Consider the following 16880-nt stretch of genomic DNA (forward strand, 5'->3'; position numbering starts at 1 on the left):
ATTTCGGGGTGCTGGTGGATGAGAGGCTGGATGAGCCAACAAAGCACTTGCAGCCTAGAAAGTCAACCTTGTCCCAGGCTGCACCAAAAGCAGAGGAGCCAGCAGGTCAAGGGAAGTGATTCTATCCCTCTGCTGTGCTCTGTGAGAGCTGACCTGCAGGGCTGTGTCCAGCTCTGGGGTCCTCAGCACAGGAAGGACATGGAGCTGTTAGAGACAGTCCAGAGGAGGCAACCAAATTGATTAGGGGGATGGAACACCTCTCCTATGAGGAAAGGAGAGAATTTGGATTGTTCAGCCTGAACAACAGAAGGCTTCAGGGAGATCTTATTGCTATCTTTGTCTGAAGGGAGCCTGCAAGAAAGCTAAAGAGGAACTTTTGTCCGGAGCATGTGGTGCCAGGACAAGGGGTAATGGTTTAAAACTGACAAAGAGCAGGTTTAGTTTAGACGTCAGGAAGAATCTTTTCAATGAGGGTGGTGAGGTACTGGCACAGGTTGCACAGAAAAGTTGTGGATGCCACATCCCTGGAGGTGTTCAAGGCCAATTTAGATGGGGTTTGAAACAACCTCGTCTAGTGGAAGGTGTCCCTGCCCATGGCACGGCGGTTGAAACGCGATGAGCTTTAAGGTCCCTCCCTAACCAACCATTCTATGATTCCATAAAACGCACCCGTGTGCGAGCGTGCAAAACCCCCGGCCACGCTGCGCCCCTGCCTTCGGGACTGATCCGGCTGGCCGGGAGCTGCCGGAGAGGGGTGAGCCCCGCCGCGGGGCGGGGGCACGGGGCGTGGTGATGAGGAGACGCGGATGAGGATGGGCATGAAGGGGGCATAACAGAGGAATCAGGACCAGGGTGAGGATGGAGATGAAGGAGGGATGGGGACCAGGATAAGAACAAGGATGGGGAGGAAGATGGAGACGAAGGAGGGACGGGGACGGGGATGGGGATGAAGGGGGGCGACTACGTGCCGGCAGCAGCGGCGCCCCGCCCGTCCCGCGCCCTTGCCCATGAATGAACGGCGCGGGCGGTCCCGGGGTGACGCGGCGGGCGGGCCGGGCCGGGCGGTGACGCGCGCGGTGACGCGCCATGCCGGAAGCGGCGGGGGCGCTGGTTGGTCGGCGGCGCGGCGGGGGGGAGGCGGCCGCCCCGCGCTTGTTGTTGTCCGCGGGACTCGCTGGCAGGGAGGGAGGAGGGAGCCGCGCAGCGCCCCCGCCGCCGCCCCCGCTGCCCCGCCGCCCCCGCCGCCGCCCCCGCCACGGGGCGCTCCCGCCGGCACGCAGGTGAGGAGCCGCCCGGGCGCGGCGCGGAGGGGGCGGGGGCGGGGGGCTGGGTCGGAGCCGGCAAGGGGGGGTGGCCGCGCGTTGCCGCTCGATGGCGGGGGAAGGGGCGGCTCGGCCCGGCTCCGGCCCGGCTCCCGCTCGGTCCGGTCGGCTCCGGTTGGGCGCGGGCGGGCGGGGCGGCGGAGGTAAAAGTGCTGAGTCACCACCGCGCCGGGCACGTGGTGCCGCCGCCCCTCGCACCGGGCCGGGCCGGGCGCGCACGTGGGGCCCGGCGGGGGGCTCGGGGCGGGCGGCGGCGGCCCCGCCGGGCGGGAGCGGGAGGGGGCTCGGGCAGCGCCGCCCGCCCCCGCCGAGCGGCCCCCGAAGCCCCCGCGGGGCGGAGGCGCGAGGGCCCCGCCGTCACGGCTTCCCTGTCACCTCGCACCAGCGGCGCGGAGCCGGCACCGCTGAACCCCCGCGGGACGGGGCTGGCAGCGCCCCCGCACCCTCGGGGACACGGGGCTGGGGGGGGTCCCTTGGGTGTTCGCCGGGGTGATGCTTTCCCTGTCTCTTGTTGTTATTTTTCTTCCCCTCGAGGATGAGCGCGCTGCCTGCCTCTGCCTTTGAATGGCTCTTAAAATACATGTGAGGAAACCTGTTGTGACGCCGCGCGCTCCGCCGACTAAAAATAGCAGCTTTTGTAGTACGGAGGGAGCCGGGGCGCAGCCGGGGCCGGGCAGCGTGGCCGCGGCGTGCGGCGCTGGCCGGGCGTGGTGGCGGCTTCGTGATCCGCTGTCCGCCCCGCGTTATCGGGCAGGAGCAGCCGCCGCCACCGGGAAATGCCAGGCGGGCGCATCGGATGGGCTGGGGGGCCAGCCTGCGGCGGGTGGGGGGCTTATCTCTGCTGAGCACAGCTGCTGGTCGGGTGGAAAGAGGGAGAGGTGCGGGCTGTGTTCGGGCTGGTCCCGGAGCCTGTGGGGAGGGAGGGATGCGTGTGCATGGGGCCGCCCTGCAAGCGGGGTGCTCGGCGGCCGCCCAGCGCTGGCCGTGGGAGGAAAGGGGACGGTGACATTCCGGGAGCGGGCAGTGCCGCGTGACTGTCTGGTGGGTGCGGGACGGTTCGGGGATTTAATCAGAACTGAGGAGGTGGGTGGGGGGAACCTCTTCAGCCTCCCCGTGACGGCAGCGGCACAAGGTGGGGAAACATCCAGGCCACGAGCGACGGGAACTGAGATCTCCAAACTCTCACAGTGTGTCAGGGTCTGTTTCCTTCCTCCTCTTCCTCGGGCTGAGAGCCCGCTCCCCTCCCTCGTGGGTTTCTCCGTGGAGGATTTATTTTACAGATTCTGCTGAAAGCAGGCCATGAGGTCTCAAATTAGGAACGAGCCCCCTTTGGGCAAAGTTGTTACAGAAAAGGGAAAGGCCTCCATTTTCGCTTTCACCTGGCCGCCCCCTCCTTTGCCAGCGTGCCTAAAGCTGAGCTGGGACTGCGGAAGGTGGAGGGAGCCAGTGAGAGAGCAAAGTGTTTCCCTGAAAAGCTGCACGCCTTTTTTCTTGCACTTTCAGTTTTTGTGAGCCCTGTGGCGGACGCAGCCCAGCGCCCCAGCCCAGCGCCTGCTGCCGTCGGGGTTCTAGCAGCGAATGAGTTTACCTGGTGGCTTTTTCTCACTGCTGAGAGCAGCGTGCGTCCCTCCGCTCTTTCCCCCCTCTCCTTCCGTGTGTGTCCGCGGTGCTGCCTGCCGAGAGCCCTTCCCCAAGGCTTCAGTCACTTCCTCGGGCTGATGGACGCCGCGGCTGCCCAATGGCAGGCAGGGCTGCGCGGCCCCGAGTTAACTCCGCTCCCGCCCGGCCGGACCTGCGGCTGCCCAGGGTTTCCATGCACTTGCCGCAAGGTTGGGCACACGGTGACTCTGGCCATCAGGACACCCTGCCCACTTCTGCACGCTCTGAGCTTGACAGGGCTTTGAGCCCTCTTTAGTGTTCCTGGCTGTATTACGCCAGCTTTCTTGCCTTGCTTCACAGCTGTTTCTGAACCAGAGGTAGAAATTTGTTGGTTTTTTTTTATTTTTTTCTTCCCCCTGCTTGCCTGTCAAGGACAGTGTGCTTTGTCATGTTTTATGTCATTTCTGCGCCGTCGCCCGTCTCAGCAATCTGTTGCGGCGTGGAGTTCAGTACTGCTGTGTGCCTCCTGAAAGGGAAAAATACAGATCAGCTTGATACCCTCTGATTTCCATCAGCATTGGAAGATGATTAATGGCATGGAATGTGCTGCAGGACTTGGTATTGAAAATCTCTAGCTGTGTGAGATGTTTGGGAAGCGAAGAAAGGACAGCTGGGAGCGCTGGCCCCTGCGGCAGTCGGGGTTTGTGGGATAAGCTCGCTCGCTGATCATTTTTGTAAACATCCAGCTGTGAAATACTTGAGCGGTGCTAGCACTTTCAATTATCAGGAAGTTTCAGGCTCAGCACCCTGTAGAGATGAACAGGCAATTTCCACTTCTGTCTCAGCTATTGTTTGAGGCTATCTTCAAACTTGGGCAGAGAGTCTTCCAAGCATGAAGCAAGCACAAGTGATGCAGTGCTCTGTGACCATCAGCACAAGGGCTGGGGAAAGGCAGTAATGAGAGCAATTACCCTGGCACTGTGCTCCTGAGTTGAGGGACAGGCTGCATAGTGGATCCCACTGCTTTGCAATATTGCAGGATGCCAAATAGCAGTGCTATGTTCCATTATTAAAGTTAGTGAAGGTCTCTGACTTGATGGCTGGCACTTGGGGTCAGGAGCAGCAAAGTCAGGAATCCCAGTCCCAGTTCTGCCCCAGAGTCTGGCTGTGCATCTGCAAGTTATTTGTTGCTTGGTGGCTCAGCTTGTCCGGCTGGGGAGCTGCATCTCTGGGCTGGTGATGCTGAGGTGTAATTCCAGTATGTCTCTGTCACCGCGTTTTACAAGCACGTGATGGAAAAAGTGCTGTAAGCTTGTCAGTACCAGGGCTGGCTGTCACATAACTTTCCCCTTCAGTCTCCTCCTCCATGAAGTTTCAGAGGTGACACACAGACGTGCCCGCCTGGTGCTCTGTATCCCTGCTCCCTAACCACAGGCTCTTTGCAGCTTCTGACTAGGTTGTTTACCAAAGCACTGAAGACTGTCTGATCCATGTCCAGGCTTCCCCGGAGAGCGCCTCAGAGAGCTCTGTCCTGGCAGCTCTCAAATGTGCTCTGAAGGTTCCTGAATCTCCCCTTTGCTGCTGGATGCTGGTTCCGATCCATAAGGGAAATGGAAAGCTGGCCAGCTGGGCGAGGGCTGCGTGGAGCTCCTCTAGAACAGTAAACAGTGACTCACCCCCTCCTTGTGTCTTCTCTCTCTTCATGTCAAATATATTGCCTCGCATATGCTTCTCTACTCTCTGATTCACACCACCAGCCCGTCCCTCCCCGCTCTCATTACAAATGAGTGACAAGCGTCAGTCTGCCTTACAGGATGTGTGAAGGTTGTCAGAGCAGGAGAATGGCTTTTTGAGTGATGGGGAGAGGGATGGTGCTCTGCCTACCATGCTGCAATGTGCTGGAAATCCGTGTCGTGCCTGCGAGCGGCAGAGGCACGGCGATGAGGATTTAAGCATCTGTAGTTGCCTTCACCTGTCAGCTCAGATGTTACCCAGGGTAGGCACATCCGTTTGGCTGGCGCTCTGGAGCTGGGAACAACTTGAGGATAAACGAGAAATTTAAACAGCTGCCTAGGATTTAAATGGCTGCGTTTGGGAACGAGTAGAGTGTTCCCTGCGTAGCTGTCGGTGCCGAATTGAGACGTGATGGCAGAGATCCCTGCCACTGCTTGAACCTTGCGCTGTTTTTCTGCCCTCGGGAAGTCGTCGCTGGCCTGGCGGAAGGTGAGGCTTGCATGTTTTCAGTTTGCTCTGTGTGTGTGAGCATGGAAGCTAAACACTAGCAGGGCTGTCTGCCAGGCACTCGTGTTGTGGCCGGGGTTGTCTTTCGGTGTAGAAAGAGTTTTAAAATTCAAGTTCATCTGCAGTTGTCGGGTGTCGGCAGTGATTTTATAGTAATTCCTTAATGTGTAATGCGTTTGGAAAGCCCTGTAGCGTGGAAAGTCTGAAATCTCACTCTGGCATGTTTTCTTTCTTAATTGCAAGCCTTGTGTGGAAAGCTCTGTCCTACCTCTGCCTGAGTCAGGCTTTCTGCTGCCTTTCCCTTTCAAAGCAAAGGAACTGAGATCTCTAGATGCTCTAAGCTGAGACTGTCAGACTTAGGATGTCAGCTGGAGACTTCCAGGTTTTTGGGAGGATGCTGCAGGAGGCACAGGAGCTGTCTGAGAGGGGGAGAGGGCGTTGGCAAGGCTGTCAATGGGTAACTTTATTGCAGAATTACAAGGGCTCTTTATGTAACCCACAGTCAAAACACTTGCTGTAAATACGAGCGTGGAGCAGCCCTGGAAAAGCTTTTTCCCCTCACAGTTGGTGTAATACTACTTGCTGCTTTATTGATGTGGCATTCGGAATGTGTCGTACTGCTTACAGAGCAGGGATGTGGCGCGGTCCTTGTTCCAAAAAGCTGAGCTCCTAATTTTAGATGTGATGCAGCAAATGCAATTAAGGAAAGAAGGGCAGGAGTAGGGTAAAGACTAAAAGGGTTCTAATAATCAAATCGCAGGCAGGGTCCCAGAAGACCCCTGTGCAGCATGTTTAGGGAACGCTGCTGGGTATGACTTGTTTGCAGAGTGGTTTATGATTTCATTGCGGGGTTTTGCTTTGTAAGTAACAAATGTAAGGGAGATGACATGCTGATTTTTAGTGTCTTCTTGCTGGTAGCTGAATAGTCCCAAATAATCCTGATGGGAAGGATTTGGTAGATGAGATGAGGCCCAAGGCCCTGGAGGACGGCTGGTGAGGATTGCGAGTGTTGCTGTATCGGTTTCGAGCGGAGCCCAGACCACACCTGTGCCTTCACCTAGTGCAGAGATAAGACTCACCCTTGCACTCATATCTGACTTGAGCCTGTTTGAGTGTTTCTACTTGCTCTGTGAAATCTTGCCCTTTGGGTCAGGCCAGCCCACAGTCTCCCACCCTTGTTTTAAGAGGGTATGGCATCACAATTCCTGATGGTGCCTTGAACCTCCTCGTTAGTCTGTGTCAGCAGCAGCTCTGGCCATGGCCCCTGGTGCAGTAGGGTGGATCCCAGCCTGTGTCCGAGGGATGCTGGCCCATCCAGGGTGTTTTGGTGTGGGGGGGAGACAGGTGTGCAGCAGAAGACTCCGAGCCAAGCGCCTGTGCTGTCCTCTGAGGAATGTGCAGGGTAAGGAGCTGTTGCTTTGGTGACATGGAGCAACAGGTGACCAGCAGGGTTTCATCACTCAGAGCCGAAGCATTGCTCAGGGTGGCAGGTGAGCCCTCACGCTGACCCCCACTGGAGGCAACCTCACCCCTCGCCTCTTGTTTTCCATGATACTTTACATTTCTTTCCATCTCCGCGCGGCCAAGCGGCCGCGTTCAGTTTTTCCATCGGCTGGCGCACGAAACGCTTTGAAGACGCGCTGGGTGAGGATCAAAAGGCTTTTTGTGCGCTCGGTGGGTGTGACGGGGCTCTCGCTGGCCTCCCCCTCCTTTTTGCCTTTCCTTTTCCGGCGTTCGCAGCGCGGCCAGCGGCCGGTGCGCCCCTTCCCTTGTAGGGACGGGGGCGGCGCGGGAGGGGGGGATGCCGCCGAGGGAAGGAAGAGTTTCTGATGCTGTGGGAATGTGAGCGCTCAAACTCTGTAAACAGCTGGTGACTCACTGCATAACTATGGCACCAACTGCCTGCGGCCCGGCTGCGCCTCTGCAGGGAGGGGGCTGCCGGCCCTTTCCTCTCCGCACTGGCAGCGCCTCTGCGCTCCTCAGCTCCTCAGAGACCTCCTGGCCAACACAAGGAGCTTTCTCCTTCCCTCCCCGCCTGCCAGTGCCTACGTCTGCGGCTCCGGCCGGGAGGTAGGGGTGGGCAGCAAATGCTGGTGTGGAGGGGAAGCGATGGACGGTGCAAGGGGGCTGGAGAGGTGCCTGTGCTCGCAGGAGATGCTGCTCCGGAGAGCGCGCACACAGAGGTTGGGCGCATCTCCGTCTGTCGGGGGCTGGGAGTCGCCCCCCTGCCCCGTGCCCTGCCCATTCCTGCTGTGCTGGCGAGACAAGGGGCTGCTGTGGCTGGAGGTGTGCCCGGGGTGGGGCTCAGTGCTGGAGGAGAGCAGGGAAGGACTCGCTGATGCTCTAGAAAATGCAGCGCACACCAGTTGCTGTAAGTGGTCCATTCATCACGGAGCATCTTGGCTTGTGTGCTGTGCGGCTGTCCTTGTCCCTCCTCCAGACATGGAGAGCTGTGCTGTCTCAGGCTTAAAAATAGAGGAGGCGCCTAAATACACTCCCTAATATCTGGGATAGTATCTTGCAGCTCTGCAATTACAGGATTATTTTTTTTCCCCCTCCTGCTCTTCATCTTGATTTTTATGTAAGTCGTGTGATGATGAGGTGCCTTGACTGATAAAATTCAAGTGACAGCAGCACGGGCTGAGCCAGCACCTTCACCCACTCAGCTCCCACTGGTCCCCACACCCCACCTTTGCACCCCCCCAAATCCCGCCACCCCTGTTTGCAGATATGAATGAGTTTGTTTACTCTCCGACGACCTCGTGATGTCTTTGCACAGACATGACCTGAAGTCATTATTGCTTTTGGGCTTCTCTGTTTCCATGGCGACTGTCTCCGGGTTGGCTACTTTCCCAAGGTCACCATGGCAACTATCAGAAGGGAATCATGCTTGGGATGCTTTGGCTGGATTTTTCATGAATGATTAGGATGTGTGACACGATGCAGACGTGGAAATGGGGAGGGTTTGGGCTGGGCAGGAGAAGGTGGGGGCAGGCAGAGGACTCCCGCCAGACAGGAGCTCTGCGGTGCCGCGGGTGCGCAGCCCTCGAAGCCGCCCTGTGTCGGGGGCACCTGCCTCACCCCTCCCCTCTGGGGAGCCTTAGCAGAGGCTGTGATGGTGGCACGGCTGCCTGTGCCTCTCCCGGGGTAGGTACCATCGCACCACGGGGTGAAGGGGTTGGTGGAGGTGTGGGCAGGTGGATTTTCTGCAGGGTGCTGGTCGGAGGGGTGTAGTCGTGGCTAAGGTGAGAGTGAAGGGCAGTGTCATGGCAGGGGACGGGCTGGCTGTGGATGGACATGTCTCCACGTCACTAGAAACATCAAGCAGGTCTGCTGTCACAGTCTGGGGCTGGAGGATTGGGAAGCAACAGTCTTGGTGTGTTGGGAGAGGTGAACTCCTTGCTGGCTTTGTTGTCGGGGGGGGGTTTGTTTCTGTTGTTTGGGTTTTCTGGTGGCGTCTCCTTTGGGTGGGGACAGCGCTGGAAGCAGGTTACAAACCAGGCAGCTTCTCTCTGGGTTGCTGGCTCAATTTGGAGCCGAGCTAATAATCATCAAAATGAGAATGAAGGGAGTTGTTGTCTTGTGGCTTTTCAGTGCCTTTTATGAGCAGAGGTAACTCGTAATTCAGTCCCTAATAGGCCATTTGGAGCGTCTGGGATGCCTCCAGAGGGAGGTGAGCCAGTGACGGGGCCTCGGAGGCCACGCTCCATTCTCCCCTTGGGAAGGGGTGGCACATGGCAAGGTGCTGCGTGATGCTGAGTGTGACTCTTGTTTACAGATGAATGTGGGTGTCCTTCTTTCCTCCCTGCCCTGTCTTCTCTGCTGCATCTTAGTGTGGTTAACAGCAAAATACGAGGTCTGGCTGTTAAAAAGCAATGCACTTGTCAACACAAATTTCTCTTGCTGTTATCTGAATAGGGTAAATGATATCTGAATCCATCCCAGTGATTCAAACAACTGTGTGCTTATTTCTTTTAATGGTGGTTGATTTGGGGGCTTGGGCTGTGTGTTGGGCGTTTTTTATCCTGCCCTTGTCTCTGTGATTAACCTGGAAACCTTGTTTTGTTTTTCCAGTTGCAATTTCTGAGCAGTTTTGTCAGGAAGACTGTGCTCAGGTTATGACGACTAATCCCAAACCGAACAAGGCATTAAAGGTAGGGAAGAGGCTGAGTGGGTGGTGCTGGGTGGCTGGGGAGGCTGTCACAGAACTGTGCTGCTTGTACGTGACTGTTCTTTTTCATTCCCAGAGACTCTTAGAAATGGGTGCTGGTACAATTTCCCACTGTCTACAGGAAAGATTAGGGTAGGAGAATACTGACATTACCCAGAAAGAGTCCTGAAGTCTCTGGGATGGTGAGGAGGCTGGCATATCCCAGTAGCTTCCCAAGAGACTTCTGACTACAGGAGGTGTTGGCAGCATCCTGAAACCAGTGCTCTGAGTCTTGGCAATGAGCTACTTTAACTCTCAGGACTGGGAGGCACTGGGGAAGGGACTTTTTCAGCTGATGTCTCTTAGATCCATGAGCCAGTAAATGCCTCAGACACACCTTGGTGGTGGTCTGTGCCTGGGCTGTTCATGCATGGTTGAAATTTCTTTCTAGTGTTTTGGCTCTTCATATATCCTACAGTCTCTGAAAAGACAAAAGGATGGTGTCCTAAAAGTTCTGTGTTCAGTGATATTGAAGGTCTTTTTCAGCCTAAACAATTTTGTGATTCTGAAAATAGTGGTGGTGGCAAATGTGCTTGAGGAAAGGGCAAGGCCTTGGTGGTTTTCTCATGTAACTTCAGTTACTACATGCTGTGCCCCAGCAAAACCAAATTGGGCTGTCCTTGAAGCCAAGCATGGTTGGTTTTGTTCACGACTCAAATGAGCAATCTTCAACGAAAAACCACAAAATGCTGAATTAAGCCCTGCACAGAAGCAGCTATTCTGCTGCACTGGTGTCCCAGCATAATGCTGGGATAAGGTGTCATCTTTAGCATTCATTATGAATTCCAGATCCTGACAAAGGACTTCACAAAAAAAGGCTTCAGCTGACTTTACATTTATCCCCTTGAAAATTTTGCTGTTGTGTTCACATTGGGCGTGTAAAGATCTGTGACCTAAGAGAGTGACCCAAACCCAGACAGCTGCAGTGCTCAGATCTCTGCCATGTTTAACCCAGATGTTTCAGTGGAGTTTGTGCTCTCCACAGCCCATCAGGAGTATTTCCCAGGTAGGGATGTCATGTTGGGGTGGCCTTTTCTCCTTCTGCTGCCCTGACCATCCGCTCTCGTCGCCTTGCTGCTACCCCTGTGCTGTTGGTATTTGCAGGTAAAGGAGGAGTCAGGAGAGAATGCCCCAGTGCTGAGTGATGATGAACTCGTGTCAATGTCCGTACGGGAGCTGAACCAGCACCTGAGGGGTCTCACCAAAGAGGAGGTCATCCGTCTGAAGCAGCGGAGGCGCACGCTCAAGAACCGGGGCTACGCTGCCAGCTGCCGCATCAAGCGTGTGACTCAGAAAGAGGAGCTCGAGAGGCAGCGGGTTGAGCTGCAGCAAGAGGTGGAGAAGCTGGCCAGAGAAAACAGCAGCATGAAGCTAGAGCTGGATGCCTTGCGCTCCAAGTACGAAGCACTCCAGACCTTTGCTCGTACTGTGGCGCGAGGGCCTATTACCCCGACCAAAGTTGCCACCACCAGTGTCATCACCATCGTGAAATCAGCCGAAATCTCATCCAGTTCTGTGCCCTTTTCAGCAGCCTCCTAGTGCCCTCGGTGGGGGGAACTAGCAGCCTTTCAGAGGGGAGGGGATAAGGCTCTTATGCATTGTTCCGGAGTCCTTGGTCACGTCAAGAATTGGCATTTTAAGAAGTCTCTTCCAAAAGTGCAAAAAAACAGAAGAATATAAAAAAAAAAAGAAAAGAGAAAAACAAACAAACCCAAAGGGTTCCTACAAAGGGAACTTAACTGGCTGCTTCTGTCTGGACTCAGTGGCTCCATCAACCTCTCGTGTCCAGGATTTGAGCTCTGTATGCAGTACAAATTGCAAGATCTGCTTCCTCCTTCCCTCTGCCTCCACAAACCCCTCTCAGCTGTGGGCAGCTTTCCAGCTGGGAGAAGATACCTGAGGAGCCTCCGGAGTCTTCGTGAATGATGCTCAAGAGCCAGGAAACATATGGACCGTAGAAATCATCATGTGAGATGAATGTATGGGAAAAAGAGTTTCCTTTAGTGGCCTCCTACTCCTTGTAAGAAGGGTCTCCCCTACCTTCCCCACTTCCACCTGATATTATGAGGGCAGGAATATAGGCTTTTTGGGTTTGATTTCATCCTGCTAACAGTGGATGGGAGTGGGAGGATGATGGAGATAAATGCTTGGGTCTGACCACACCCATTAAGAATAACCTTTTGTTTTCAATCCATGCTGTTAAAATATGGAAAAATATATATTTTACATATTTTAATATGCCCCATTACCTGTGTGGCCTGTAAAAAAAAAAAACCTACATAGCAGCCTCCTTTATTCCAAGCCCAAGTTTCCTGATAGCTCCTTCCCAAAGGTGTGCCTGTGAATTGGGTATATTTATGCAGTTTATTTCTTCCAAATGATCCGCAGTCTTGAAGTAGCAGCTTTTTTTTTCCTGGGTTACCTGAAGCTGAAGGGAGGGAGGCACAGTCAGTGCTGTGAAGAGCAGTGTGGTGAGGAGGAGAAGGGGAGATGAGGAGGAAAAATGCTGCATGTATTACTGGTGGAGGCAGAATTGGCTGGGAGAGAAGGTGGGACAGTTCTGCTGGGATCAGCACTGCGAGGAGGGGTTTGTGCAGAGGATGTTGGAAGGATGTTTTTAAAGCACTGAAGTGTAACTAGAGGGCAATAGCATTCAGCCAGGAGGAGAGAAGTTTAGAGTCTCTTCTTTGACAAAAGCACTGGTATGTTAGCAATGAGCATCCTTAGCTGGAGAGCTGTGCTCACCAGTCCTTGGTGATCAGAGAAGGGCTGTGGGGAGGTCAGATGGGAGCTTGGAAGAGTCTTTCCCTCTCCATAGCACATCAGATGCTGGATTTGGGATCCAAAGAGTACGGTGAACAACCCTCAGTGTTCAGACAACCTGTGTGAATGTGACCCTGAAACTTGATGCTTTCTCTTGCAAGTGGGTGAGTTATAATGAGGGCAGGATGGAAAATCAATGTGCGTGTAGGGGGCAGAAGAATTGGGATGGAGAAGTCGTTTGTTTGGCTCTGAGCAGTGGTTTGGGAGAGGGATTTCTGGCTTGGCAGTGGGCAGGATTTGGGAAGCTGAAAGGAGAGATTCTGCTGTCACGCAGCAGCGATGAAACAATGAATGTTTCCAGGTCACTGTAAAAAAAAAAAATAGCTATGTTGGTGTTTGTGTGTTTTGTTGTTGTTTTTTTTTTCTTCTTGAAGTAGGAAAGGGAAGGGACTGTGTGTTTTGTAGGGCAGGTCAGAGACTTATGGAATGGACGATGCCTGTTGTCATGCAGGTGAGAAAAGAATGAGATTGCTGAGGTTTTGAGGTGAGGAGAAGAGCTTAGAGAATTTGGGCTCTGGAACAAAGATCACGGAGAATTCATAAGTGGTTTGGACTGAAAGAGAATAATCAAGTGCTACCATTGTTGGAAAGAGGACAGTGAACTGGCATCTGACACCCAGTATAATTTGTTGTTTGAGGCTTTGTCTTGCCTTGAATGGCAGTAAGTTGGTAGAAATTTAGTGAAGCCCTACTTGTCTTTGGAAGAAGTTGTTAGCTTGCTTTTTCTTTTTTTTTTCACCTTGTCATCGGAGTCTCTGGATTTCCCAGGAGGATCCTTTGTGAAATAGGTTAATGAAAAGAGAAACCTCAGACTTGGTTCTCGTTCAGTCCCCAGCATCGACATCCGTGACTTTACTGAGCCAGAAAGGGTGTCAGTGAAATGCTTCCTGCAGGCTCGTTCCCCCTGCCAGATCCACACCTTTTGGAGGGGAGCAGGGAGTTTCCTTCGTGTGATTTTCCAACACACGTAGAGTTTGGATGGCACTTAGTGTTACCTCATTTCTCCTCCATTCCCTCCCTATCTCCAAACAGGCAGATCGATGTCCTGTGTATCAGTACCAGTTATTGACTCCCACAGCAGAAGCTGAGGAAGAGAAAGATGTTACGGTCATTTCCTGGTCCTCTCATGTTCTCCAGCTCACAGACATTGGACACTTTCCCAGACCTTACAGGTGCCTCCAAAAACAGGCAAAATGGAGACTCCTGGCACTGTTGGGGCTTTAAATGAAAACTTTATTGAAAAAGGCCAGTTGACTTGAAAATGCCCAAATGCTTCCAGTCTTTAAAACAGCTCCAGAGCTCCATAACATTCCTGGCTAGATAGGAACACCCTCTGGCTGCCCTTGACACCCCTCCGGGGAAATCAGACCTGTCTCACTGAAGGGGACAGAGGTTGAACTTTGTTCCTGGGGTCTTCTTGCTGTTGGAATGAGTTGAGAAACATATCTTTATGTGGCACTTCCCTTGTGGCCAAGTATTTCTTTTTTTTCCAGTTCTTGGAAGGGTGCCAAAGGCTTGTCCAAGTGATTGCTAGTTTAGTGCTGGTAGGCACTTAAATCTCTGGTCACTCGATAAAGAACAAGAGGCCTGGGTGTTGTTAAAGCTGTTGATACCATAGCCATGGTAGGTAATCCATATTGGATATCCATAAGGACCACGTGGAAATATTTAAAGAGAGAGAAATATATATATAAATATATAATTATATACATTTTATCGTACAGATTTTTCGTAAAAAAGAAAAAAAATAATTTTTTTTCCAAGTTTGATACTGTAAATCTTTATTAAAAGAAATTGCCAGTCCAGGGCTCCCTGGGTGGTGACCTGGAGGAGAATGAAATGTCCTGGCTAAACTTCCACAGAGGGATCAGAATTGCAAGGTAACGTGGAGGGAGGAATGACCCGAAAGCTGTTGATGGCGTTGGAGACCCAGCTCCTCCACCCTCCTCCCTGGAGGGCCCTCCAGCTTGGGGTTGTCGCGTTGCATTCCTCTGGGGTTCGGTTTGTTTCTGTTGTGTTTTAATTTTTTTTTTGTTTTGTTTTGTTTTGGTTTTTTTTTTTTTTTTTTTTTTTTCTCTCCGTCCTGCACTTGCCAGCCTGACACCCAGGGCGAGCGCGGTTTGGGGAGCTGGTGGCGTGGGACGTGTCCCCACAGCCGCGCCTCCCGCGCTTCTCTGCTGCAGTACTTTGGATGGCTCCCTTCCCTGCCCCTCTTAGTTTGTCCCCCCGACCCTGCTGAGGAGGAGCTCAGGGGGGGCTCTGATTTTTGGGTGCTGGGATCCTCTCCCCTGGGCCTGGCCTTTCTTTGGTTGCTCCCCATCCGCAGTGTGACGCGGGAAGCGAGGCTGGGTGGGAGGCAGGAGAAGACGAAGGCGTCGGGAAGGGACTCCTCTGTTCTCGTAGACGTGTTTGCTGTGCTCTCTGTTGGGAGTGGGGAACCTTTCCCTCCAGGGCAGCTCCAGATCCCTTTGAAACAAGGCAGCGTTTCTGCTCCTGCCCAGCTCTACATCTGCCAGGAGGAGACCACAAAGTGCAGAGACCTGGGTGCCAGGGCAGCTCCGGGACGGCAGGAGGGACGAGGCGCTGGCACTGGGCTGGGGCGGATGTGAGCTGTGCCACGGGATGGCTCAGACCCGGGGAGGAGGAGAAGGTGGCAGTTTTTTCTCTCTCGAATCATTTAAACTTCATTGTCATGATTGTTTTTATTTAAAAAAAAAAAAAAAGGAAAAAAAGAAGAAAAAAAAAGGAAAAAAAAAGAAACAAAACCGAAAAACTTTTGTAATGTGGATTTGTTTTCCTTCGTCTGTATTTCAGTCTGCTGGGGTGTTTCCGTAGATGGTGGATACTTGCTTTCATTTTTTTAATGATAGAAGTCTTCTGTTTTAAGTTGTTTTTTATCACCAGCTCATTCTATCCTCTGTGGTTACTCAGTAATTTCATTTCAATATTTATTTTTGTGCTGCTTTTTTATTATAAAATAAATTATTGATATACCAAGCAATGTGGATTCCTGTTTGTAAGGCGAATAGCCCTGTGTATGTGTCCATTACTTCTCTTGACAGCCACAACGTAATTTATTGCTGTAAATTTAGCTGCAGTGACTGGTTTTTTTGTACCTTTCCAATAAAGCATTTTCTGGTTTCAGACTTGCCCTGGTCTATGGTCAGCGTTTTGGAGCCTGAATTGATCTTCAGTGGAGTGTTTTCCTCGGGTTTTTTGCTGCCTGTCCCCAGCGCAGCACGCGGCTGCGGTGAGCAGTGTGTTTTTTGGAGGCTGGCTGGGCTAAGGCGACTGGGATGGCAGCTTGGGCTTTTGCAATCATCTGACCCAACTTCCTGGAGCCCATCTCAGCCTTGTTGTGGTGCTTTCTTGGGACACTTGGAACGTGCTCCAGGGACAGCTGTTGTCCAGGCTGTTTGTCAGGTCGATGCCATGCTCAGACCGTGTGTCTGTTCCTGACCCAGGGGCTCTCTTTGTGCACAATCAGGGGCTGTCTGTGTTAGCACAAGCAGGATTGACAGCTCAGCAGGCACCTGCCTGTAGTTGTGATGCAGAGCAAAGCCACTTGTGGCTTGGAGACACTGTGACCTGTCTGGAAGTGCTGGAGAGAGACACTCCTCTCTCTTCCTTTGGGTTGTGAAATATCCCTTCGTGGTTTCCCTGTGTCACTGCTTGTGAATAAACTGCTTTAACCCCTTACATCAATACTTCATCTTTTTGCTTTTCCCTGTTGGGGCTTTGTGGTACCTTGTGCCAGTGAACTTCCAGAGGTTGTGTTGGCTTTAATTCCCTATTTCAAGTGGTAGAAATTCTTGAGGGAACAGCTGAAGGGGGTAAAACACTTGGCCTGTGTTGAGGCAGTAGGTTGGAGACAGCTGGGTGTGTTGGCCAAAGCTGGAATTAAGAGGTAGGGCAAAGTGAAGAGGAGCAGGGCTGGAGGGCTTTGTGTGTCAGCAGGTAATGGATGGTCATGAGGTGGGGCCAGGCAGGCTTGGCTGAGCAGCACGTGGGTGAAGCCTGAGGGTGATGGCAGTCTTTGTGCTGAGCAAAAAAAGCATCATCAGCTGCTTTGGCTCCTGCCTGGAGTCACTGCAGCGAGGAGATGGTGACAACAGAGGGGACAGGGAGGTGGGCCAGTTGTGACTGTTGGAGGGATGAAGAAGCATTAGTTCAGGAGGAAAAGGGCATCAGGAATGGCCAGGTGAAGGTTCAGAAGTGAAAGGAAACTCATTATTTACCATGCATAGTGGAGGAGCATAGAAGGTCTCTGTGAATAGGGTGGCAAAAGCACAAATCCTGCTCTCTGGCACAGGTCTGGCAGTCTGGTGCCTGTCAGCAGCTGGGCTCAGGGACTTGTTGGTGAGTGCTAGCACCCAAAACAAGAAGTGTCTGTCTCTGACTGGGTGCTGTGCTCTCAGCGAGCAGCCATGCATGAGAGCTGCCTCTCCTGTGGTGCCAGCATCTGCCTTCCTTCCCCTCTGCTTTTAGAGAGGTCAGCCTCAGCTCCTGCAGGTGTAATTGCAGGGCCTGCTGTGATGATCATCCCTGACATGAGTGGGGTGTAAACCTGCCTGGTCCAAGCCCAAAAATCACCAGGAGATCCGATAGCTGCAGCTCAGCCTTGCCCTTGGGGAAAGCCCGAGGACAGGCGACAACGGGAAAACAAATCTGCCGACCACTGGAGC

General features: G+C 53.3%; 1 protein-coding gene across 4 annotated transcripts; it reads left to right on the plus strand.

Annotated features, from left to right (window-relative positions):
* Positions 1-1095: 1095 nt before the first annotated feature.
* On the plus strand, positions 1096-15813 carry MAFK (MAF bZIP transcription factor K). 4 transcript variants are annotated; one of them, XR_009275455.1, is made up of 4 exons: positions 1096-1280; positions 9237-9316; positions 10477-11351; positions 15341-15813. XR_009275455.1 is itself a non-coding variant. In XM_058816386.1 (3 exons), the coding sequence occupies exons 2-3, from the start codon at positions 9281-9283 to the stop codon at positions 10909-10911; spliced, it is 471 nt and encodes a 156-aa protein (XP_058672369.1). In that variant the 5' UTR covers positions 1096-1280; positions 9237-9280; the 3' UTR covers positions 10912-14239. The 4 variants fall into 4 exon arrangements, 3 of the variants coding, with proteins under 3 accessions (XP_058672369.1, XP_058672370.1, XP_058672371.1); XM_058816386.1 differs by lacking the exon at positions 15341-15813 and having other exon boundaries at positions 10477-14239; XM_058816387.1 differs by lacking the exons at positions 1096-1280; positions 15341-15813 and adding an exon at positions 2260-2363 and having other exon boundaries at positions 10477-14240.
* Positions 15814-16880: the final 1067 nt, after the last annotated feature.

This window comes from Ammospiza caudacuta, chromosome 17 (genome assembly GCF_027887145.1).
Source record: "Ammospiza caudacuta isolate bAmmCau1 chromosome 17, bAmmCau1.pri, whole genome shotgun sequence".
NCBI classification, from domain to species: domain Eukaryota; kingdom Metazoa; phylum Chordata; class Aves; order Passeriformes; family Passerellidae; genus Ammospiza; species Ammospiza caudacuta.